We start from the raw sequence: 27,099 nt of genomic DNA on the forward strand, positions 1-27,099 counted from the left end.
ACCAAGAAACCCACCCCAGTGATGTATGTATCCCCTGACCCTACTTATGCTCCAGCTCCTATAGGATATCCCATGTCTTCCTTTTCAGGTCCTTATGGTAATCAGTACATAGGACCCCAATCTGGAGTTTGTTGTCATTGCCGTCGCCCAGGCCACATGAGAAGGGATTTCCCAGCCTTTAGAAATTACAGGCAAAATTCCCAGTCTCATAGACTGTCTTATCCCGCTGCTCCCAATTATGCTGGTAATCCCATTCCAGATGGATTTGCCCCTGATGGCCCGTTAGCTGAATGTCCCATTCCCATTCGACCACGTCCTATGCTGCATACACAACCACCTAATCGTCCGTATGCAGGTCCAGGTCGGGAGCACCTAGATTTGGTTCCATAGGAAATCGGCAAACCTGTGTCATCTTGCCCTGTCATGGCAGTGTCTACAGGGAATAGAGGGGGGCCTCTAGCTACTATTGTTCTCCCTGTGGAGGGTCATCCATCCACCTTTCTAGTCGACACAGGCGCAGCCCGTAGTGTTCTTAGAGAACGAGACCTGCCTGACATTTCTTTCCTATCTAATATTGATACTTCCTGTGTGGGTGTAGACGGGACTCCCCGTAATAATCCATTAACTAAACCTTTATGTGTAGGTACTTTCCCCGACCTCCTTACCCAGTTTGTGGTGTCCCCTACCTATCCTATTAACCTGTTAGGTGCTGATGTCCTTTCTCGCCTGCAGGCTTCTATATCCTTTACCCCCGATGGTCAAGTTCAGATACTAACCCCTTTATCCAGTGCAGATAAGTCTACACTTTGTTCAATTCCCCTTTTACTTTCTATGACCACTAACTCTGAGAATGCAAGGGTCCCAGTAGTTTCTCCCAGTGCGCTAGACAGGGTTCCAGAAAAACTGTGGTCTACAGGTCCGGATGATATTGGATGATTGTACAGTTACTTCATGGCGCACAACCACCAAGAAGACCTCAATATCCTCTTAAACCTGCTCAGGCTCTTGCAATTACCAAACAAGTTGAAAATCTACTTGCCACTGGTGCTTTAGTTGAGTGTGTCTCATGTAACACTCCTTTGTTTCCAGTCAAGAAAAAGACAGAAAAAGGTGAACCAGATAAATACAGGATGGTCCAAGATCTGAGAGCAGTTAACGATGTTACTGTAATGGAAACACCAATTGTTCCGAACCCTCATACACTTTTGTCTCAGGTTCCCCCTACTGCTAAGTTCTTTACCGTAGTGGATCTGGCAAATGCCTTCTTTAGTGTGCACCCTTCCTGCCAATATCTGTTCGCCTTCACACATGACCGTCAACAATATACCTGGACTGTTATGCCACAAGGAGCACAGAACTCTCCGAGCCATTTTGCCAAAGCTATGGCATATATCTTGGAACCCTGGCAAGAGTCTCATCCTGATGTAGTTCTTTTACAATATGTGGATGATCTTCTCCCCATTGCTGAATGTACTTCTGAAGACCTGCTTTGCTTCCTTGCTGCTCAAGGTTGTAAGGCCTCAAGAAAGAAATTGCAGTGGTGTCGACCCTCTGTGGTCTTTTTGGGTTACTGCCTTTCACATGGTACCCGTCATCTTACAACAGACAGAGTACGTGGTATTACGGCTATTTGTCCTCCTATAGCCCATAAACCACTACATGCATTTTTGGGTCTTATCTCCTATTGCAGAGCCTGGATTCCTGAAGCTTCCATTTATATGCAGCCTCTTTATGATGCTCTCAAGACTGAACCTTTCCTATTACCTGCTTAAGCACTTTCCAGTTTTTACGCCCTGCAACGTGCTATTTCCACTGCTCCTGCACTGGGACTACCTGACTATAGGAAACCTTTCAAGTTGTTTGTTTCAGAACGGATGGGACATGCCTCTGGAGTCCTGACACAATCTCATGGGTCTCGTCAACATCCAATTGGTTATTACTCTTGCCAATTGGATCCTGTGGCCAGAGGGGGGCCTTCCTGTCTACGTGCGGTGTTTGCAGCAAGCGTCCTTTTGGATAAAACGAATGACCTTATACTTGGTCACAAACTCACCATCCTTGCTCCCCATGACATCTCTGCGATTCTCAGTCAAGTTCAGCCCAGACATCTCTCCTCTCAGAGACATCTTCGATTACAGAAGTCTCTTCTTTTACCTGACAATGTTACTTTACGACGGTGTTATTCTTTGAATCCGGCCACTCTTCTGCCACTTCCCAGGGGGGGAGTATCACAGTATTGGTACAGTCTCAATATAGATCCTGATGTCATTTTGTGGTTCAAGGAAAGCCCAGGACCCGATTCCCAATACGAAGATAACCTGTTCAAATTAGTAGAAGTACGCCTCAATCTGATAGAGATGTTTTGTGATACAAAAGGTAATACTGTGTTGTCAGTTCTATTACCAACATAAGTAACTCATATGTATCATCACTGGGATACAGCAGTTCCTCATGTTTCTATTACAAAATCTCCAGACATTGCATGGAAAGAACAGCAGATGAAGAATATCTCCGAACAGAAGGGATTGTTAAACAAATTATAAATTGTAAGACTACTGGTTACCCGCAATATCACACAGAGATACGAGAAGAAGCTCCCCTGTAGATCTTGATCTAGATGCACCACATGACTGTTTTGAACAAATGAAGATGGAAACGACCCATCTTCCTACAGTGCATGAAGTAGCTTTGGTAAACCCTGATTTCACCTTGTTTGTGGATGGTTCCAGATAAGCGGATGAATGAGGAAAGTATCACACCGGATTCGCAGTGACTACAGTGGACCAGATACTTCAAGCATCTCCACTTCCTTCATCTTTGTCTGCTCAAGAAGCTGAGTTGACAGCCCTTACAGTAGCATGTCAATTGTCAGAAGGGAAACGTGTTAATATCTACACTGACTCAAGATATGCTTTAGGTGTGGCACATGACTTTGGGTTGATCTGGAGGACAAGAGGGTTTTTGACAGCAACTGGTACGCCAGTTAAACATGAAACTTCTATCAAGAATTTAATGGATGCCTTACTCCTCCCTGAAGAGGTGGCTATACTGAAAGTGAAAGCCCATGGTAAACTGAATTCAGAAGAGGCACGTGGTAATTGCAAAGCCGATCAAGCTGCTAAAGATGCAGCTCGTTAGTCAAGAGAAGTAGACAGAAGAGTGTCCGAAGAAGAGATTCCAATTTGTACCATACAAACTCTGCTGACAGATTTGAAACTTCTGAGGGAACAACAATAAGCTGTAAGCCAAGAAGAAAAAGAAGGTTGGAAGAAGAAAGGAGCTACATTACAAGATGGGGTGTACATGAACAACCTTAAATTTTGCTTACCACAAAGCATGTATCCAGCAGTGGTCCAATGGGCCCATGGAGTAGCACACTAAGACTCTTATGAATTCTCTGATTAACAAATATTTTGAAGCTCCAGGTATCACCTCCTTGACCAAGAAATATTGCAGATCCTGTGTTATTTGTGCTAAGTGTAATCCAGGGAAAATGGAGAAAGTTTCTCCTAAACATTTAGCGAAGCCTCAATTTCCATTGCAAAGAATTCAAATGGATCACATTCAGATGCCAAAGAGTGGACCATAGGAATATGCTTTAGTCATAGTGGACGTGTTTTCAGGGTGGCCAGAAGCTTTTCCCGTTACTAATATGACTGCCAAGACCACGGCCAAGCGTCTACTTACCGAAATCGTCTGTAGATATGATGTTCCTGAAGTAATTGAGAGTGACCAGGGCCCGGCCTTTACTGCAATATTGACTAAGGAAGTCTGGGCAGCCCTGGGAGTGACCCTTGCATTTCATACCCCCTATCATCCACAGAGTAGTGGAAAGGTAGAACGTATGAATGGTACCCTAAAGGCAAGAATGCTTAAAATGGCCCAAGAGACTAATATGCCCTGGCCGGAAAGCCTTCCAATAGCTTTGTTTAGTGTAAGATACACACCGAGAGGGAAGTTTAGTTTGTCCCCTTATGAAATTCTATTTGGTTCAGCCCCCAGAGTAGGTTGTTATACTCCTCAACAACTTCAGTTACAGTCTGATGCTATGGTTAAATATGTGACAGTTCTCTCTCAAGTGTTAAACAAAATACATGCCCAAGTGTTTTCTTCCATTTCAGATCCAGATTCAGACACAGGCACTCATAATCTACTCCTTGGCGATTGGGTCTTGGTCAAGAAGTTTTTGAGAAAACATACTCTTGAACCAAGATATGATGGTCCCTTCTAAGTGCTTCTAGTTACATCCACTTCCGTGAAGTTGGCCGGGAAAAACACTTGGATACACGCATCACACTGTAAGAAGGTTCCAGCTCCAGAGGACACAGATCTTGCCATATCATGCTTTTTGTGTGTTTGATTTTGATGTTGGGTCAGATGAAGGCCCAACAAGTTGCTATAACCAAAGACAATAATATTTTCACATTTTAGTATAATTCTTCAAGTACACGGGTAGCCACATTTACATTTGACTATTGTGATGTTGTAAATTGTACATTTCCACCAACACTATTGTCAACAGTATATAAAGACATACCTAAGAGCAAAGATCCATACATATGCGTGACAGATGACTATTGGGGATATGAATGTAGTTCATGGAAAGCAGCAGGCTGGAATACAGGGCCGGCCTTGGGATATAAACCACAGAGTGCTTTAGATAGACTGGACAAGAATTGAGAATCACTATTGAGTAGGATGACATTTAGGAAACCAGGGGGTGCAACACCTATGAAATTAGCACTAAATATAGAACGTCCTAGTCCTGGAGATACTGGAAGGTATGTAATGGGTATGTATTGGAAAGGAGGTGGAACATATAACAAACAAGGAACCTTTTATTTGCGGGATATGTATGAATCATCTGAATGGGTAGGTTCCGTACACATGACTACTAATCCTCTCAAACCACACATTAAGACACTGAAAGATATGATGGCCATAGCTAATCCTACATTTGAAGATACAATGGCGGTAGAAACAGGATTTTCTGATGTTAATTTATGGCATGAATGGATGAGGTACAATGCTAACAAACACAATAGATCTAATTGTTATGTTTGTGGGGGGGGGGGCAAGGCCCCATTTAGGTACTGTCCCTCTATATGTGCCACCAGAAATAGAGATGTGTGTCTTAAGTCTTTATAGCATAGCAAAGACTGATCGGAGAGAGTGTGAGGCATGGACCAAGGAATACCCAATTATCCTCAAGGATATCAAGCTAGACAATAGTATTGTAATATATCCATCCAGGAAATTATACTTGCTATGGTATATATGATGGTGTAGGTGAGTTTGTAGGGAATTTTACAGGTAAATATTGTGCTACGTATAGTCCAATATCACCAGCTTTTATCCAGCAGCAAGTAAGATCTCTTGGAGACATATACTGGATTTGTGGAGATATGAAGGTAAGAACGAGGTTAGAAGGAATATGGTGGGGAGAATGCGCTATGGCTAAGGTAATCATGCCCATACACATAATTTCTGATAAATACCACAACCCTTTAAGTGCATTACATCCACCCATTAGAGCAAAAAGAGAGAATCCTGTAAAGGGGAGTTTTGATCCACATATTTATATAGATTCTATAGGAGTGCCAAGAGGGGTGCCAGACGAATTTAAGGCTAGAGATGAAGTATCCACAGGATTTGTAAATTATAATCCCGATTATAACGACTAATAAAAATGTGAATTGGATTAATTATATATATTATAACCAACAACGGTTTGTAAATTATACCAGAGATGCCCTCCAGGGATTAGCAGAACAGCTACAAGTCACTTCCCAAATTACATTCCAGAATAGGATAGCCTTAGATATGATTTTGGCAGAGAAAAGAGGGGTATGTAAAATACTTCCGGATACTATGACCTGTTGTACGTATATGTCAGGATCGGGACAGGGATCCAACACGCAGAGTACAAACAGGTACAGGATACGTATACCGGACCTTAGAATGGCCGGACTAACGTACGGAGAATATAGAGAATAGTCAAAGACAAGCCGAGGTCGAGGGAACGAGAAGACAGGTAAGCGAGGAACAAGCCGGGTCAAGGGTAACAGAGATAAACAGAGTAAGTCAAACAAGCCGGGTCAGAACCAAAGGGATAACAGAAATACAAGAGCACTGTGTGACTAGGCAGACTAGAACCACGACAGGGCAATGAGCAAATGGGAGAAGCAAGTCTAAATACCCTGGCTCGGAATGGTAGACACGCCTCCGACGAGTCCTGATTAGTCTCTGATGGATTGAGTGACAGGTCGTTGCGAGTTGGCGTCATGACGTCGGTTTCTGGACGTCATGCTAGAAAAGGAAGTGAGTCCCTCGCGGCCGGCGTTTACGTGACCGGATGGACCGCGAGGAACAGAGGAAACAGCCCGTCCAGACGGATGAACGTCTAAGTCTCTACCTCTCTCGGAGGTAGAGACTTCAGGTACCCTGACAGTACCCCCCCTCTCAGATACGCCCACCGGGCGGAAGGAACCGGGACGAGATGGGAAGCGGGAGTGAAACGCCCTGCGGAGACGAGGAGCATGAACATCCTCCTGAGGTACCCAACTCCTCTCCTCAGGACCATATCCCTTCCAATCGACCAGATATTGTACTCTCCCCCGGGAGATTCGAGAATCGATAATAGAGTTAACCTCATACTCCTCCTGACCCTCCACCTGAACAGAGCGAGGAGAGGATGATGTGGAGGAAAATCTGTTACAGACTAGTGGTTTCAACAATGAAACATGAAATGAGTTAGGGATGCGTAAGGCAGTTGGAAGAGCTAGACGATACGCAACTGGGTTAATGCGAGTTAGCACCCTGTAAGGTCCAATATAACGAGGAGCGAACTTCATGGAAGGCACTTTTAAACGGATGTTTCTTGTACTCAACCATACTCTATCACCTGGAACAAACACCAGAGCCGCCTTTCTACGTTTATCAGCGTGTTTCTTAACCAGCATAGAATTGTGCAGAAGAATCTGTCGAGTCTGATCCCACAACTTCCTCAAATTGGCAACATGAACATCAACCGACGGCACCCCCTGGGAAGAAGAAGCCGAAGGAAGAATAGATGGATGAAAGCCATAATTCATGAAGAAGGGGCTTGAACGAGTAGAATCACAAACGAGATTGTTGTGTGCAAACTCCGCCCAAGGAATCAAACCAACCCAATCGTCCTGGTGTTCGGAAACAAAACAACGTAAATATTGTTCAATCTTTTGATTGGTGCGTTCAGCAGCTCTGTTAGACAGAGGATGATAGGCAGAAGAGAAATTCAATTTGATACCCAGTTGAGAGCAGATGGACCTCCAAAAATGGGAAACAAATTGGGAACCTCTGTCAGATACAATTTGGGAGGGTATCCCATGTAATCGAAAAATCTCCCTTGCGAATATCTCCGCCAATTCGGGAGAAGACGGGAGTTTAGGCAGCGGAACGAAGTGAGCCATCTTGGTGAATCTGTCAACCACGGTAAGGATAACAGTCTGTTTTTTAGAGATAGGTAAATCGACAATAAAATCCATAGCCAAACAGGACCATGGCTTCTCTGGAACCTCCAAGGGGTGCAGAAATCCACAGGGAAGGATATGAGGTTGCTTGGTCTTAGTACAAACCTCACATGCACCGATGAAATCTTTAATATCCTTCCGTAAATCAGGCCACCAGAAGTCCTTCGAGATCAAAGCACATGTCTTGCGAATACCAGGATGTCCAGCCACCTTGCTGTTGTGGAAACATTGCAACAGTTCCAGTTGTAGAACAGGAGGAACGAAACGTCGACCTTCAGGAGTCTGTTTAGGAGCTAGATGTTGCAGTTTAATGATCTCGGCAAGTAACGGAGAGTGAATCCTGAGATTCGTGTTGGCGACAATATTGCATTTCGGAACTATAGAGGAAAGAACCGGTTCAGATATAGTAGAAGGTTCATATTGGCGAGACAAAGCATCGGCTTTGGAGTTCTTAGAACCAGGTCTATAAGTAAGCACATAATTGAAGTGGGTCAGGAATAAGGACCAACGAGCTTGTCTGGCGGACAGTCGCTTAGCTTCCCCAATATAAGACAAGTTCTTGTGATCCGTTAGAATAGTAACAGGATGTAAGGTCCCCTCCAATAAATGTCTCCACTCCTTTAAGGCCATAATAACCGCTAAGAGTTCCCTGTCGCCAATGTCACATCTACTTTCAGGGCCAGACAGTTTCTTAGAAAAAAAACCACAAGGGTGTAGTGGTTTATCCACCCCTAACCTTTGCGACAGAACAGCCCCTACGCCTGTCTCAGAGGCATCGACCTCGAGTAGGAACGGCAGAGTCGTATCAGGATGGACTAGAATTGGAGCAGAAGCAAAAAGATCCTTGAGAGTCTTGAAAGCAGCGAGAGCTTCATTAGACCAAGTCTTAGTGTCAGCCCCCTGTCTGGTCATATTGGTAATCGGTGCAATAATAGAAGAGTATCCCTTAATGAAGCGCCTATAATAATTGGAGAAACCAATAAACCTCTGAATAGCCTTGAGTCCCTTAGGCAAAGGCCATTCTAAAATGGACTGGAGTTTGTCAGGGTCCATCTTAAAGCCTTCCCCAGAAATCACGTATCCAAGAAAGTCTATCTGAGACTGGTCAAAGCTACATTTCTCCAATTTACAGTATAAGCCATGTTGCAGGAGTTTGTGTAATACCTTTCTGACCTGTCTGTGGTGGGTCTCAACCTCTCTAGAGTGTATCAGTATGTCATCCTGGTATACAATAACACAATCATGTTGAAATTCCCTAAGAACCTCATTAATCAAATCCTGAAATACTGCAGGTGCGTTACAAAGACCAAAAGGCATGACCGTGTATTCATAATGCCCATAACGGGTATTGAACGCTGTCTTCCACTCGTGTCCTTGCTGGATTCTCACCAAGTTCTATGCCCCTCTGAGGTCCAACTTGGTGAAAATTTTAGAGCCTTTCAGACGATCAAACAGCTCGGTAATCAAGGGAATCGGATAGGCATTTCTGATGGTTATCTTATTCAAACCTCGGTAATCAATGCAAGGTCTTAGTGAACCATCCTTCTTTTTAACAAAAAAAAACCAGCCCCGGCAGGAGAAGAAGATCTCCTAATGAATCCCTTGTCTAGATTCTCCCGAATATACTCCTCTAGAACTGAATTCTCCTTAGTGGATAGGGGATACACATTGCCCCTCGGAGGCATGGTACCAGGTAGTAAGTTAATTTTACAATCAAAGGTCCTGTGTGGAGGTAGAGTATCAGCATTCTTTTTGTCGAATACTGCTTTTAAGTCTAGGTACAGGGGCGGTATCTGTATCTCTGTAGACTGGGTAGAACTACCTGGTGTGTTAATTACACCCAATGGGGAAACCCTCCGTAAACAATTCTCCTGGCAACCCTGGCCCCATGAGAGTATCTCCCCTAACTCCCAATCAATAATAGGGTTATGTCTTTTTAACCATGGGTAACCCAGGACTATGGGAACAGAAGGGGATGAAATAAGCATAAGCGATAAGTTTTCCTCGTGTAAGATACCAACAGTTAAGCTAACTGGGATGGTCTCACGAGAGATAACAGGCTCAAGTAAAGGTCTACCATCTATGGCCTCAACGGCCAAGGGTGTATCCCTTAACTGGGATGGGATAGTGTGTTTAGTAGCAAAGGCTTGATCGATAAAATTCTCAGCAGCACCGGAATCTATCAAAGCCATGGTCCTTAGTACTCCCCTTTCCCAAGTTAAAGAAACTGGTAGCAGAAGCCTGTGATCTTTATAATTATGCGTAGAGGACAAAATAGAAACACCCAAGGCCTGTCCTCTAGAGAAACTTAGGTGCGAGCGTTTACCGAACGATTAGGACAATTCAGGCGTAGGTGACCTCTGACTCCACAATACATGCATAATCCCTCCCTTCTCCTGTACTGCCTCTCCTCCTCTGAGAGGTGAGTATTGCCTATCTGCATAGGTTCAGGACATAGTGAGGTAGTGGAATCAGGACTTTGAAATGCGGGAGCTAATTTAAATGAAGGTCTAAGGTTCCTCTCTCGAGTGTTCTGTCTCTCTCTTAAACGCTCATCAATACGAGAAATGAATGAAATTAAATCCTCCAAATTTTCAGGAAGCTCTCTAGTAGCAACCTCGTCGAGGATTACATCTGATAGCCCATTCAAAAATACATCTATATATGCCTGCTCGTTCCACTTAACTTCTGCCGCCAAAGACCTGAACTCTAGTGCATAATCCACAAGAGTTCGGTTCTCTTGTCTCAGGCGCAACAGTAATCTAGCTGCATTGACCTTTCTACCAGGAGGGTCAAAAGTTCTTCTAAAGGCAGCTACAAAGGCATTATAATTATATACCAAAGGGTTATCATTCTCCCATAATGGGTTGGCCCATCTCAGAGCTTTCTCAATGAGTAAGGTGATAATAAATCCAACCTTCGCCCTATCTGTAGGATAGGAGCGAGGTTGTAATTCAAAGTGGATACTGATCTGGTTAAGGAAACCACGACACTTCTCAGGTGAGCCGCCATAACGTACTGGTGGTGTAATACGAGAAGAGGCACCTACAGTGGCTACCTCTAGGCCTGAGCTCACAGGAGAAATAGAAGTAGTACGCGTTTCCTCTGGCGGGTTATTAGCACGAGACAATAACGCCTGTAGTGCTAGCGCCATCTGATCCATTCTGTGCTTCATGGCTTCGAACCTAGGATCAGATGGACCAAGCTGACTGTTTGTACTTGCAGGATCCATTGGCCCTGTCGTAATGTCAGGCTCAGGACAGGGATCCAACACGCAGAGTACAAACAGGTACAGGATACGTATACCAGACCTTAGAATGGCCGGACTAACGTACGGAGAATATAGAGAATAGTCAAAGACAAGCCGAGGTCGAGGGAACGAGAAGACAGGTAAGCGAGGAACAAGCCGGGTCAAGGGTAACAGAGATAAACAGAGTAAGTCAAACAAGCCGGGTCAGAACCAAAGGGATAACAGAAATACAAGAGCACTGTGTGACTAGGCAGACTAGAACCACGACAGGGCAATGAGCAAATGGGAGAAGCAAGTCTAAATACCCTGGCTCGGAAGGGTAGACACGCCTCCGACGAGTCCTGATTAGTCTCTGATGGATTGAGTGACAGGTCGTTCCGAGTTGGCGTCATGACGTCGGTTTCCGGACGTCATGCTAGAAAAGGAAGTGAGTCCCTCGCGGCCGGCGTTTACGTGACCGGATGGACCGCGAGGAACAGAGGAAACAGCCCGTCCGGACGGATGAACGTCTAAGTCTCTACCTCTCTCGGAGGTAGAGACTTCAGGTACCCTGACAGTATATACCAGATAATACAGGCCCTAAGGGTAAGGTAACTCTGGCGATAGAGAAATTAAAAACCCTGTCAGATGAGTTAAAAATGAATTCTGGGGCTAAAGGTCCATGGGATAGATGGTTTGGAAGGATGACTGGATGGCAAGGTGTCGTGGCACAGATAGGTGTAGCAATTTTTATCACTATATTAATTTTGGCCTTCCTTGTTTGTTGTGTGTTACCCTGCTTCAAGAAATGTGTGCAGAAGACAGTAGACCAGATGATTGATCAGACTACTCCAACCTTTTTACATCAAGAGGTAGATGACACAAATCGTGATACTCCTCATAAACCTTTACAATCACACCGTATTAAAAACTAAAGTTTTTTGGTTAGAGATACTTAGGGACAGCGTCTTTCCAAACAGGTAAAACTGTGGGGAAGAAGTGGTAGATCAGCTACCAGCTGGCCAACCTCACAGAGAAATGATGGAGGCCTACTTTGGACAGATGTGCGTGATAGCCGTTTGTTATTTTTCACTAGGGACAGTATAAGGAATGGAAATGATTGTTACTTGTGTAAATAGCCATTTTAAGGGGGGACTGTTATGGACAAGAATTTATATCGCTAAAATGCCTATTTACTATATTCTGATATCACCTAAAATGGCCGCTTCAGACAATGAGATCACCACGTGTATAAAATGGCGACGGGCTGTAAAGGAATGTAGTAATGTGACGTTTAGGCCACGCCCAGTGGGATGGTGTTAAGACCCCCTTAAACTATGTAGCCAATTGTTGAACTATACTTTGTTATCTTGTGTATGACTACGTCTGTGACGTATTATTGCTTTATAAGGGGCTTCCATTGATCATCAATAAACCAGTTCCTGAAGTTTTTCATTGACCAGCAACTTGTGTCCGGTGTGAATAACTTGTAGGGAAAGCGTGCACGCATTTGGTGACAATTTGGAAGGGGCAGATATTCAAATATTCAGACTCCTGTTCTGATCAATTACAACACATACAGGCATACATACAAACACACACACATACATACATACACACACATACAAACATACATACACACACACCTACAAACACACACACACACACACATATACAGATACACAGACAGACAGTCAGACACAAACACACACGTACATACAAACACATACACAGACACACATACACACACACATACACACAGATACAGACACATACATGCAAACACACACACACACAGACACATATACAGACACACACACACGTACATACAAACACATACACATACACAGACAGACACACACACATACATACACACAGGCATACAGACACACAGACACATACATACAAAAAACACACACACGCGCACACACACACACAGACACATAAACACGCACACGGCTGCGCTCTGTGTAAGCTGGGAGGCATGACCAGGACTGTCACTTCCTCCCACCTCTGATGTCATCGTGCTGTTAAAGCACACACACAGCACACTGTGTGTGTGCAGTGCTGTAGCAGCACGTAAGTCAGTGTTCCCTCGCAGCCCTCCATCCCACCCACCAGTGCCATATTATGGGCCCCGGGCAAAGCAGTGCACTGGGGCCCTGCCTACACAGAAATCACAGGAATAAAAATTAAATTTAAAAAAAATTAAAAATTAAAATAATATAGATAAAATTAGGCTTATATGTATTAGTATCTCCAACAAATGTAATACATACAAAAAATACATACACACAGACTGCTGAATACATACACACCGACACACGCACAGTCCGCTGAATACATGCGCACAGTCCGCTGCATACTGGCACGCACACAAACATACACACAGACTGCTGAATACGTACACACAGTCCACTAAATACACACACACACACACAGACTGCTCAATACATAAAGACTGCTGATTAGACACACTGCTGAATACACATACAGACAGACTGTTGAATACACACACACAGACAGACTGCCGAGTACACACAAAATGCTGAATACATACACACAGTCTGCTGAATAAATACACACAAACACACACACATACTGCATTGAGGGGTGCAGTGTATGTGTTTGTGTGTACGGGTGCAGAGTGTGTGTGGAGTGCTGTGTATGAGGGATGCCGTGTGTCTCTGAGGGGTGCTGTGTGTGTGTGTGTGAGGGGTGCTGTGTGCGAGAGGGGTGCTGTGTGGGGGGGTACTGTATGTGTGTGGTGGGGTGCTGTGTGTGTGTGTGTGAGGGTTGTGCTGTGTGTGTGTGGGGGTGCTGTGTTTGTGCTGTGTGTGGGGGGGTGCTGTGTGTGCGGGGTGCTGTGTGTGTGGGAGGGGTGTTGTGTGTGAGAGAGGTGCTGTGTGTGTTTAAGGGGGTGCTGTGTGTGTGGGGGGTTCTGTGTGTGTGGGGGGCTGCTGTGTGTGTGTGTGTGTGGGGGGGGGGGGGTGCTGTGTGTGGGGCATAATACTGCAAATGTATTAATACAATCTTTATCCCCCCTCCCTGCTGCTTATCTTTTGTGAAGGAGGGATAATACATACATACAAACACACACACATACTGCATTGAGGGGTGCAGTGTATGTGTTTGTGTGTACGGGTGTGGAGTGTGTGTGGAGTGCTGTGTATGAGGGGTGCCGTGTGTCTCTGAGGGGTGCTGTATGTGTGAGTGGTGCTGTGTGCGAGAGGGATGCTGCATGCGAGAGGGGTGCTGTGTGTGTGGGTGGTGCTGTGTATGTGTGTGGGGGGTGCTGTGTGTATGGGGGGGTGCTGTGTGTGTGTGTGAGGGGGTACGGTGTGTGAGGGGGTGCTGTGTGTGTGCTGTGTGTGTGCTGTGTGTGTGGGGGGGTGCTGTGTGTGTGTCAGTCAGCTGTGTTTGTGTGGGAGGGGTGCTGAGTGTGAGAGGGGTGCTTTGTGTGTGGGGGGTGCTGTGTGTGTGGGAGGGTGCTGTGTGTGTGGGAGGGTGCTGTGTGTGTGGGAGGGTGCTGTGTGTGTGTGCTGTATGTGGGGGGGTAGTACTGGAAATGTATTAATACAATCTGTATCACCCCCTCCCTTCTTCTTACCTTTTGTGAAGGAGGGGGGTGACATAGAAATCCCTGGGGGTCCGGTGGTGGAAATCCCTGGGGGTCCTGCAACTCTCCTGTCCTCGCGTCCTCCCGCCCGCGTGATGCTGTGTGGAGCGTTGCCATGGTAACGTGTGCCAATGCTCCACACAGATTGCTCGCGTGAAGACAGGAGAGCTGCTTCTCAGATCCATCCCCCTGTCCTCCCAACACGGAAGCAGAGTAGGCATTGATTGCGACCTATGGCCGCGTGCCCACAGAGAGGGCCTGGCGTGCCACCTGTGGCACGCGTGCCATAGGTTCGCCATCACTGCTATAGGAAGTGGGGTATAAAACACATTAGGACAGGAAATTCATGGAAGGTGCCTACTCTTCCCAAAGTACCAGTGGGATGGAGTGTCACACTACTCCAAGCATGCAAGTTGCTTGCAGGGGTGAAAGAGATAATAATCACTATTTGCCTGTACTAAATCAAAAATAATAATATTTTTTTTAAAAATCCTGCCTAACACAAGCAATTTATAAAACAAAGAGCCTTGGTTCCCCAAGCAAAGCAGATTAAAAACCCACAAACCCACAATATCTTGGCAGTTGGAAAATACTACTGAATTGGTCTCTTCCGGTAATGTGATCCTTTATCAGAGCAGAAATGCAGAACTTATTAAAGGAATATTTAGTATAAACAAAAAATAGTCAAAATGGATAAACAGATGACACTAATTTGTTACACCACCAACAGTTAAAAATAAAATGGAGGGGTGAGGCCTGGCCAGTATGGTGGACAGATGTGCTTTGAATGTACTCCTTACATACAGGTGGCAAATCCTGACTTTTAGCCATGACTTCACCTTTAAAAGAAATCTGTGACTCGGTGGGTTGGAGCGTTCTTTTGAGCGTACTTGCATCCATCTTGTACTACCTAAAGTCTGACTGTGATCCGAGGCCCATGGAAGGGAAAAAAGTACAAGCTTCCGGCATGATCGAAGCAGTGTTTCTGATATTTACAGCTGTCATCCCATTCACCCTCCCCCAGACTGGTGGGGGATATCCCAGTCCCCATTAGGTAAGCTTTTAATTCACAAGAGGCACAGAGATTCCCACTGATATCACTCCCCAAAGCCAAGTGGTATATCTAAGATGGCCGCCATACCACAAGTGCCTCTGACATTTTTAAGGGCATCCAGGTTAACTGCAGCCTTCAATGCCATCTGCAGGACATTTTGAGCCCAGATTGAGTCCCGACAGAGGCGGCAATCACTTACCTTGTCCACCACTGTGGAAAACTCCAGCAGGCTTTAGATACAATGCTCACCTTCTAGGCCGAGAGTCAATATGGCTGACTTGCCCATCAGTCATCCATGTATTATACCTGAGCATGTTTATTATATTGAAAAATGGGCAGTCCTAACACATGCCATTATATTATTTATGTTGAAACGCTTATATGTGCTGTTGTGGCATTGTAAGCATGTTTGTAAATCTTTTGCACAGCAAAAAAAAAAAAAAGTATGAAATCTAATAATAAAAGAAATAACCTAATTGATGATAAAAGTGTATAAAGTTTTTTCGATAATACACAGCCTACTCAAATCTATTCTTCCAATTCACATACACAGAAGTTAATAGCCTGCAATTATAGGCAATGCAATAATGACTGTTTTAACTTCTCTTTGTATTTTCTTCTCTTTGAATATCGCACTTAGTCCAATCTTTTATTCATAGCTCTGCTCTTTCAAATTGTCATCCTGATCAAACATGCATGCCATTAATAAATATATAATAGTCTCAAAAAAGTAAATACAATAAATAAATAAAATGGAGAAATAAACAAAAATCCTAATACTCAATTAGCTGTACAGTAATGTTTTTTTTTTCCCTGTATGATACAACACCATATTAGATTTATCTTCCAGTAAGTACATGGCTTATTAACATTCCATGGATTTAACACCGTTTTACCCAACTCAAATTTCCAAGCCGGCTTGAGAGGAGGTACAAGGCAGGGGAAGGCATAACTGTAGGAAATCTAGGTCACTTACCACTCCTCTATTCTCCTTTTGTTTGTTTTAAACACCAATCTATATAGAAAAATGTTGTCCACTGCCACACAAATATTTCTTACATCTGTGAATTTGTCGCAAATGATGAATCACATAGATGTGCTATGTTTCCTATCTACAACTGTGTCTACAACATGCAGAAGACTTCACAGTACCTTCAAACTCTACCTAGTAATGTTTGTATTACTTTTCTAGGGTATAAATAATCAACTCTGGATTATTCATTTGTCTTTTGTTAATACCCCTTGGAGGAGAATTTTCTCCTGACTGCTAACGGTCACTTAGCATATCAAAGCAGCCAAGGTCTATGAAGATAGACATGCAAATTGGATGTTAACCAACTAGTCTAGGGAACGATAAGTCTACATGAAATATGGGTGTACAATTTCACAGAGAGACACCACTGGGTATCTGTCTTCAAAAGGATAATTTATTTTTCAAATCTTTTCCTTTAATCTTACACACAGTACATTTTTATACTGACAAATTAACTCTAATCTGAATCTCTACTAGGTGACCAACTCATGTATTGACTGTGCACATTACATTTAATAGCAATAATTCTATAGTGCAACAATTGATTATGCTTGTTGGGTGGGGCATTGAAAACAGCTCCCTCACGCTCACTGTGGTAGTACTGGGAGCTGATATTTGACATCAGCCTGGCCTCAGCATCTGTATAAGGAGTCTATGGGAGCTTTGCAGGAAGCTACCATGAGTTTCCCACTGGACCTAATGGAGAGGATCCACTCTAGCTCTCCATGGCCCAGTTAGTGAGCCTGGGTGGAGCTCTTTGAAATAAATCAATAAATCAATAAAGATCACATGTGCATGTGTGAAAAGTTTGTGAAGCTTCCATACAAAGCATCTTCATAGGAAATCATAGTATTAGCCCCTGTGGCACAGCTTCTGAATGCAGACTGACTGCTGAGGTCACTGAATGTTTATCCTCGCCTGAATTGATCTTTGTGAGAAGGATGGTTTACCCTCTTCTCTCTCTGTATAAGCAGCATTAATGTATGAAAAACAAAAATGTTGTTTGGCAAAGTTATGTAATGCCCATCAAGTTCTAGCTCATAACACTACTTGTATCTTATTTTTAACTATAAAACGTCACCTTAAATCAGTTTGATTAAAGCACCGGATGATTATTTCAGTAATAGTAGCTTTTGATTTGGCAGTTGAGAAAGCATTCTATCAGATGGATTGTAGTAATCTGTCTTTAGTTATTTATCACATATGAGTAGAGCAAGTGTAAGATATGCATTATTAATCACATCATTCTGCCCAGGCCTGTCAGAGTACTGATAAAAAAAACATACTTTGTATGTTAGACATGTCTAGATTGACATGTCTAGATTTACACATAGTAATGTTAATGATGGCATGTAACAAATAGAGATCCAAGTGGCACAAAATCAGTAGTCATGGCAACATCAACAAGGACCACAATGAAGAAAAGGTGACTTTAGAGGTCTGAAGAATCTCATATTTAGTTGGTTGACGAAATATATAGTTGAAGGGATTTATTAAATAAATCTGTCTGCTATATGCTGTTCTATACATGGCAAATTTGCAGACTACAGCATTACAAAACATAGTTAGCATATTGTTTATACCACCTAATAATCTATATTTTAATTATAGGAAATGTAGTTAGAAATGTTCTACATTAACATTTACAATACTTAAAAAAAAATTAATGTTGCTAAGAAAAGCAGTCCTGAGAATTTTCCATTCATGACAAGCATAACGTAGTTGGTAAATATATACTAAAGTTGGTAAACATATCCAATATAGGGCTGCAAAATAGTAAAAATAATCAAACTATTTATTTATAACCTTGTCAGTACTGTTGCACCAACAGAACTGTATGTATTGACGCTATGCAACCATAAGTCTCCCCCCCCCCCTCCACTGGTGGTCTTGCATGCTGCTCTAATATTATATTTGCAGTATTGACAAATCTTCTTGATTGGCATATTCAAGTCATGGCATATCTCTACACAGCAACGGTATTTTGTAATAACCATTTCAAGCACTTTCAAAAGAAAAAGAAAACCAAACCTTTGAATTGGAGGGACTAATGTAACAGTGTTATTTAATAGTGAGCGGCTCATAAAATAAAACCATTCATTGTATAGATTATTGTTAAATGAAATGTTTGTCAACTAACAATTATTCATCTGTTTTATTGATTTTTGAAACATTTTCAAAAGTTTCCAAATGATTTTGTGCTTAATAAGAAACACCAATTCATTCACCGGTAATTTATATCAAACTGTTCCATGGTTCTAAATGCCATGTATTACACATTTGTACTGTGGCATATTATGTGTGATAAATGTTATGCATATATAGTGAATGATATCTGTATATGTGATGTGTATTTCATATGTGTCATGTAGAATTGGATTTGTCAGTGTGTTATATCTATTTAGATAGATTCCATTAAGATGGCGATTTAACGATTGGAACAGCTACAGAGGATCTGTAAGTGACCTAAGGTAGAACACTGGCGGATAGGATTTGGAACAGACATGGAATACAAAGTACATGCTATGGATTGGGAAATAGAGGGCGTTGCTTCTCCACGTCTTGCTTTCGTTATCATTTCTAGAGTGAGAGGGACTTTGGATATAAATGGAGCGTGACTTACACAGGAAAGAAGACTGCACAGTCAAAATATGTTTGCTTTCTCCTTTGTATTTATGTGGCGGGGTCCCAGCAGTGAGACATTTCTGAGTACTGTCTACTACTTTTCCACCATAAAATATGCTTAAATACCCTGCCAATCATGGAAAAAGTATGATCTTCTGACATCTCCATTAGGCAAATAGTGAATGCTACTTATGACAAGGCTCTCCTCCTCAGTGAAGTGTTCATTTAATGATAAAGTATTGCTTTTAATGCTGATTTTGTATTTCTTTAATTTTCATACTAAAGCCAGTTCCAACTTCCAAGTATTGTAGAGTTAGGAGTGATGGTAAAGTAGTGTTAGGTGTTTTATACTTTGAAAACAAAGATAATAAAATGAGGAAGTATTAACGTGTGTTAGCATTACAGCTGTTTTGCATTTAAAGGGACACTATAGTCACCTGAACAACTTTAGCTTAATGAAGCAGTTTTGGTGTATAGAACATGCCCCTGCAGCTTCACTACTCAATCCTCTGCCATTTAGGAGTTAAATCCCTTTGTTTATGAACCCTAGTCACACCTCCCTGCATGTGACTTGCACAGCCTTCCATAAACACTTCCTGTAAAGAGAGCCCTATTAAGGCTTTCCTTATTGCAAGTTCTGTTTAATTAAGATTGTCTTATCCCCTGCTATGTTAACAGCTTGCTAGACCCTGCAAGAGCCTCCTGTATGTGATTAAAGTTCAATTTAGAGATGGAGATACAATTATTTAAGGTAAATTACATCTGTTTGAAAGTGAAACCAGTTTTTTTTTCCATGCAGGCTGAAACTTGGTTGAATGAAATGTCATACACAGAAACAAGAGACTTTCTACTCTGCGAGTTTCAAGCTGAAGGAAATATGTTCCTATCTGACACAATCAATCGTGGCCACATATCGCATTAGTGATTATCATATGTTTCTCTGTTACTGTCAAAGCTACAAATATAGGTCTGATTTTTAAATCATTTAGACGTTGCTACCTGCAGACTGCTCCTCTTCCAGCGATAATGTCACATTTTTCTCCAACTGCACAATGATCGGGGTCCAAATCACAAATACTTTGGCATGGGAGACCATCAATAGTTATATAACCAGGTTTACAAAGACAGTCTGCCTCTTTTGTCCAGGTGTTTACTGAACATTCAGAAAACTCATCGCATGCCAAAAACTTGCATGGGTCTGCTTGATCAGCTGTAAGAAGACAATAAACATATTTTAATTCGTTCCCTAGCATGCACAACTGTGAGAGAAAGTTTCTCTTAGAAGAATTGCCAATAGCTAAATCAAATACATTTTTATGTTTTGCTACAATTTCAGATGTATTTATGGGGATTAGTAAAATTATCCTACAATATGTTGGCAACACATAACTACTACATAGCACTGTTTGAGCTACTAAGTGACTTGAGTTTTATGATCATATTCCTTTCAATACTAAAATAATATAATGCAATGATTTGGCTACAAAGGGTATATTTCAAGTTTACCATTTTAAATCTATATATTTTTTTTATAAGTCCTGGGGTTGTGATGTAGCACAGACGTTCTACATTCCAAAGATCAATACAATTTAACAAAAAATAAAATAAAAACATATAACAATGAATATACTTTGGACTGCTCTTTATATAACTAGTAAATCTGGCATTAACCAGTGGTACCATATTCAACGGCTCACAGGCAAATCACTGCTACACCTGTTCGTTCCATGATTTTCTTATATTTTGGCATATACCAGCTGACAAAAGAAAATATATTCAGCTCTCCAGATGGACAATTCTATCACAAATGCTGATACTCCAGCTTTAGGGAGTTCAGTTTAATTTAGTTAAAGTGAAGCTACAGCTACCAAAATAGTGCATTATAACATTCACAAATATACATACGTTTACATACATTGAGTGAACCCACTGAATGATACATTTTTTGTCTTTGATTTTGACTTACTTTTGTCTTTGATTTTGACTTTCTGCTGAGAACTGCATAAAATAATAAGAACATCTATGTGTATCTATGAAGAAGTGTGCGATGGCTACAACACTGTCCCAGGACTATTCATTCAGTAAGATAAAGGTTGGCTAACTGAGTATGTTGCAATTTTTGTGCACATACATATAAAGGTATACTTCCTTTTTTGCTTTAATTGTTTACTCCAAGCGCCATTGCTTTGAAGTGGTCATGGTGCTTGGAGTCTGTATGTGCATCATTACCCTATGAAACACTGCACGTACCGAGTTTAATCCCTTTGCTTCTGGAGGTGTAACTCCACACCCGGCAGCATCCCTGTGGCATAAATTTCATAGTTTTATGCACAGACACTCATTCATTGGCTGAGAACGATCAGCTGATGGTCCAGCCAATGAATGAGCAGCAATATTGGCATCAGAACTACAGATGCCAGATGTCATTAGCATGCTTGCAGAGGTGAAGTGACACCCAGCAGGACTTGGCTAAGAGGGCAAACATTGTAAAACATTTGCCCAATTAAAGAGGAACAGTGACAGGATACTCCTGGCAACATAACCGCTACAGCTTTCTGAAAGGGCTTACATTGACTTGGTCTTATCAAAAAGACTGTGTAATATTGGTGCAGCTGCATCATCCTATACCTCAATACTAAAACTCTCTAACTGTACTGGAAAATGCAGTAAAACACTCTAATGTATTAAGAAGTGACATTTTTCCATAATGACACAGCAAGTTGAGGAGTTGGCTTTAAGTGCCAGGTAATCTTCCAGGTGTTTGAAAATAATGTGACCAATGCTCAAGGTATCCTATTTATAGCCCCTTAGCACTAGGACTATAAGCTGTAGCGGTTGTGTTGCGTGAAATTTACCTTTAAATGCATGAGCGGCACTGCTTGGAAGAGATCCAGTGCAACACAAAATGTAATGTGAAGTTTGAAAGGGTAAAGGTGGGCTAGTATTGTCATTGAAGGAAGCTGTGACGATTTGTTTACCCAAAATAGCCCAGGCAATGTTTTCCAAACATTGGAATGGGCGTGCCAAATTATATTTATCAACCTAAAATAGTACATCCAGGTAGGTGAAATGTGACTCACTGTTTCATGGAAAAAAAAAAAACTAAATTGTTACAATAGCTTGCTTCATAGCCAGGTTAATGAATTAAATCAAATATGAAGGAGATAGGTTCCTTACTAAAGTAATTCTATGTACTCTAAGAAAACTCTAATTACATCACAAATGACTTCGCTCTCAGTATATACCAGTTATTGCTGGTCTTCTAACTGCAGCTTACCCAGCCCACTTTGTAAGCCATAGCTTTTAAGACATTTGTCCTGATACAAGATTTTAAAATCTCAGAGAAAACCTAGAAATTGGATCATTACATTTCATCTGCAGGGTAAAGAGAAATCCAAATGTGCAGAAAACGCAAAGCTGCCAATAGCATGGATATATTTTTTACTTTAATGTAATACCCTGACTCATGACCTTCCTAGTTGTCCAGTATTGAGACTCTCATGGATATGTTAACAAAGATTATTTAGCTAGGGAGTAAAGATCTATGGAAAGGCAGATGCTAAAAGGGCATGTTCATAAAAAGAAATGTTTTTTTTTAATAATGCTTTACAATTTCAGCACCGCGGGGGCTTTGATGTCTGCCCTTTGAGCCACCATCTTCCTTGGAGCAGCTTGGACTCAACATAACTGGAGTGTAAAGAGTATGAGGCTTGTGAACATATTTAAGCAAATCAGAAGTCTGTAGTTTCAATAAATGATGATCTGTTGAACCCCAAACTTGTAGATCTGACAGGACCCGATAGAAAAGCAAAAGGAAGTATGCAAGTTATGACTTTAAACCTGGCTCTCATATTGAAAAGATACAGCAAGTGGTGGAAAACGTTGATACGCAGATGGGACACTGGCCATTGAGAACTGGTCACTGGTGAACCAGAAGGAGATACACAGATAAATAAATAAATAGACTAATTAGAACACCAATGGGCACACGCCACAAATTAAATCCATCACCTTGAAGATATGTGGAGTAAACAAATCCAGAACCACTGAACAATGGAAGCCAAAAGGCAGACACTGCCTGCATACTGTAAAGGTTAATTTTTGTATTCAGTCACTGTAACTATAAATGTTATATAAGCTACAATAACATTGTACCTCACAATGCAAAAAATTACTGATCAAGCAGAAATGGATAGAAAATGAGGACAAGCTATTAATACGGTCTCATAGTCACAAGATGTCTGGATACCATAGATAGATCACAACTACTCTGAATTATTCACTGCAACATCTAGTTTTCTTAAAATAAACTTGTTTTATAATTATTTGATGTACTGTCTGCTGATCAGACACTTTAGCACGATATTAAAACACAAGCATTAGCACAGACTTTGACTTAATAATATTGGAGAGCATTTCATCAGCTTCTGTTTAATGTTACATCAATTTTCATTTGGTCAGTTTACTTGGATTAATATAGACTTTTAGTTAAATGTTATATTTTGTAATTGTGCTCAACGAATTTGAGCCAAATTGCCCATTGCTCTTTGACTTCTGTGTGTACAAGCAAATAAATCAATCTGTACGATACCTTTCTGCATGAACTCATCCTTGATAACTGACTAAGACCCCAACCATACTAGGAAGAAAATATCAATATTCAAGCAAGCAGTGCAGAAAGACTATATATAACCAAACTGGGCAGAATTAGCAAAAGCTGTATCCATTAAATTATCATATGTGGAAGAAAGCAGCTGATATATAATAGTATGTTTTATTTTTGCTTCATATATAAATTAATAGATATTCATAAAATACGATAGTCAATTTTATGTGTTAATTTGAAAGCCTTAGAATTCTAATTGAATATAATGGGATGGTTATGATTGCCTGGCAGGTGTTAGCTACGTCCTAATCTAGGAGAATATAGGTGGAATATGGTCACCTCACAGTTAGACATTTTCGCACATGGTAGTGAGACGTGTGTGAGCTCTGTAATACACACTTATTGTGTTTTTAAATGGTGCTATGGCCCCATCTCTGTATTTTTTCGCTTTCTTTATTGTGATGGAAGTATGTGTAAAAAGAACACAACTCCCAGAAAGCCTGGACAGCAAGACATCTGAAGTGAGATGATAGCCCGTTTCCGGTGGGGCGCTTGTTGGAGAGCTGATGAAGAAGCTCGTTAAAGTGTGAGTAGGAAGCAGCAAAAATATGAATGTAAATATAGGGATTTATTGATTTAGAGCACAACTCACTTTTTTGTTTTTTGGAGTGTTTTCTACTGAGCTTTCTTGCTGATTACAAACTTTACAGACATTACTTTCTCCATTAAGCACAATTTAGCACACATTGTACATTTCTGTTCTATTTAGTTGCTAAATGACCCTCAAGACATTGTGATCGAACCTCAAGAAACTTGTGAAATGCATGCATAATAATGAAGTCTTATTAAATCTAAAGTTGGACTACTGTAATCAACCCAACAAGAAAAATAGCATCAGTCCTTTTTAGAAAATTAAAGAATTAAAGAATACATTTTTGGAAATTCTAGCGTTGATTGACCAATTTCTTTTATTTATAATGTTTTATGCTGTGCTATGTGAATGAAAGCCAAGAAAAAAGACACTATCCATCAACAGAGCTTATTTGTAATATCAATGTTTTGAAGCATCTATTAATTACACATTTATTGTGTTCATGTTTCACAGCTTTTTTGTTTTATTTTATTTTTTCAAAATCTGCTCTCTCATTGAATTGCTTGCACAAGAAAAAGAAACATTAATTCTCGGCACATAGGGACTAAGAATTTATGTATGATTGTTTTAATATGATTTTAAATAAATATTTAGAATTATGGCATTGTTATGAGTAAGCATAATAAAAGAGATGCTATTAAGAACCCAATTTGCCTGGAGAAGCAAGGTACAGAGAATTGAGCCATTACAATGATATATTTTGTTATGATATCCAACCTTGTTTAAAAAACAGATTAGCTAACAAGTATTATATAAATATCTTGCAAATCATTTTTATTTTTCATTATTGTTAAGCTTTAAAGGTCATGGATCAGTTAGAAATGCTGGCATTTATTTACACCTTTTTTTTTCCAACATCTCTTCGTTAGCTGAACAGAGAAGATGTGTACAGTGCGCAATGGATGTAGATAATTTGTAGCACTATGTAATAAAGAAATCAGATGGATGACTTAAAGGTGATCTCTCTAAGGGTTAACTTAGAGAGGAAAAATATTTTCAAGATGGTAAGGTCATTTCTTTATATTGAACTACATAGGTTTTTATACTTCTTAGCTGGCTATGTGATTCACGTCATATAGTTTTGATGACCATGACCTCTGCTGAACTAGGATATAAATTTTACATTACATTTGCTACAATATCTAGCATAAAAATACTTTATTCTTGACAGATACCAATGATACAAAACACAGATTTTAAGGATGCGGCTAGATTTTTTTTTCTAGACAAGGCAAAATGTGGCACTTCAGATGTGGATGTGGACTACATCTCCCATAATGCCATTACAGTATAATGTCCACAATATCTGGAGTGCCAAATGTTGCCTACCCCAGGTCTAGACTATGGAACAAATTATGGACTTATATATTGACATTTGGACTATTTGCTGCTATACAAAATCAAAGTATCCTACATAGATCATTATTCCGCTATCCTGAGTACTCTGTGTTTGCAATATTACAGATAAGGTTACAATTTTTGTGATTTATACAATTTAGATTTTGTATACCTTTAAATTGTACAGTTGAATGGTATAGTTTCATCTGCATTCTGTAAGCTCCTGGATAATTGTTTTTTTCCCATTATTTTTTGCCTAGGTGAGGTGTTTTTAACCTCCCTGGCGGTATTCCCGAGCGTGACTCGGGGTTAATTTTCGCTGCCAGAAGCGGTAACCCCGAGTCATGCTCGGGGTAGATAACAGAGCTGGAGCTGGTAAGATGTACTTACCTCCGCCGCGATCCGCTTCGGGAGGACTGCCTCACAGCCCAGGCAGCCCTCCCACGGCAAATCAGGCCCCCGGGGGCCATGTGATCGCTCTCAAAGAGCGATCACATGGCCCTCTATAGCTGGCTGTGGATCTGCCAGCAGGGGGACTGTTTGAAATATCAGACAGTCCCCCTGCTGGTGGGAAGTATAAAAAAAAAATAAAAGACAAGTGTAAAAATAAATTAAATATATTTTTATATATATATATATATAATATGTATATATATTATATATATATAATATACATATTATATATATGTAACGTCATACAAAGTGTATTTTAATATTAATATAAGTATATATATTAATATTAAAATACACTTAGAATGACGTTACATATATATAATATGTATATATATTATATATATAATAGATGTACATATTCTATATACCGTATATACTCGAGTATAAGCCGAGTTTTTTAGCACATTTTTTGTGCTAAAAAACCCCAACTCGGCTTATACTCGAGTCAATAGTCTGTATTATGGCAATTTGCATTGCCATAATACAGACCGGGGGAGAGGGGTGCTGGCAGAGCTGTACTTACCTTTCCTGCAGCTCCTGTCAGCTCTCTCCTCCTCCGCGCCATCCGTTCAGCACCTCGGTCAGCTCCCAGTGTAAGTCTCGCGAGAGCCGCGGCTCTAGCGAGACTTACACTGGGAGCTGACAGAGGGAGCTGCACGGACGGCGCGGAGGAGGAGAGAGCTGACAGGAGCTGCAGGAAAGGTAAGTTACAGCTCTGCCAGCCCCCCTCTCCCCCCACTGAACTGCCAATGCTGGACCACCAGGGAAGGAGAGCCCCCCTCCCTGCCATGTATCAAGCAGGGAGGGGGGACGGAAAAAAAATTAGTAATAAAAAAATAATAATAATTAAATAATAAATAATAATACAAAAATAATAATAATTAAATTAAATAAAAAAATAATAAATAATAATAAAAAAAATTAAAATAATAAAAAAAAATAAAAAAAACATTGCCCACCCCCCACCAAGGCTCTGCAA

At 41.1% G+C, this 27,099-nt stretch overlaps 1 protein-coding gene across 2 annotated transcripts in view; it reads right to left on the bottom strand.

The window, feature by feature from the left end:
* IMPG1 (interphotoreceptor matrix proteoglycan 1) overlaps positions 1-27,099 on the bottom strand; it is a 500,344-nt gene that overhangs the window by 62,155 nt on the left and 411,090 nt on the right. For both annotated transcript variants that reach the window (XM_063443013.1, XM_063443012.1), the window contains exon 15: positions 20,071-20,281. In XM_063443013.1, the coding sequence (XP_063299083.1) occupies positions 20,071-20,281 (211 nt within the window). The remainder of the gene's footprint in view (positions 1-20,070; positions 20,282-27,099) is intronic.

The sequence above is a fragment of the Pelobates fuscus genome, chromosome 2 (genome assembly GCF_036172605.1).
Source record: "Pelobates fuscus isolate aPelFus1 chromosome 2, aPelFus1.pri, whole genome shotgun sequence".
In the NCBI taxonomy this organism is placed as follows: Eukaryota; Metazoa; Chordata; class Amphibia; order Anura; family Pelobatidae; genus Pelobates; species Pelobates fuscus.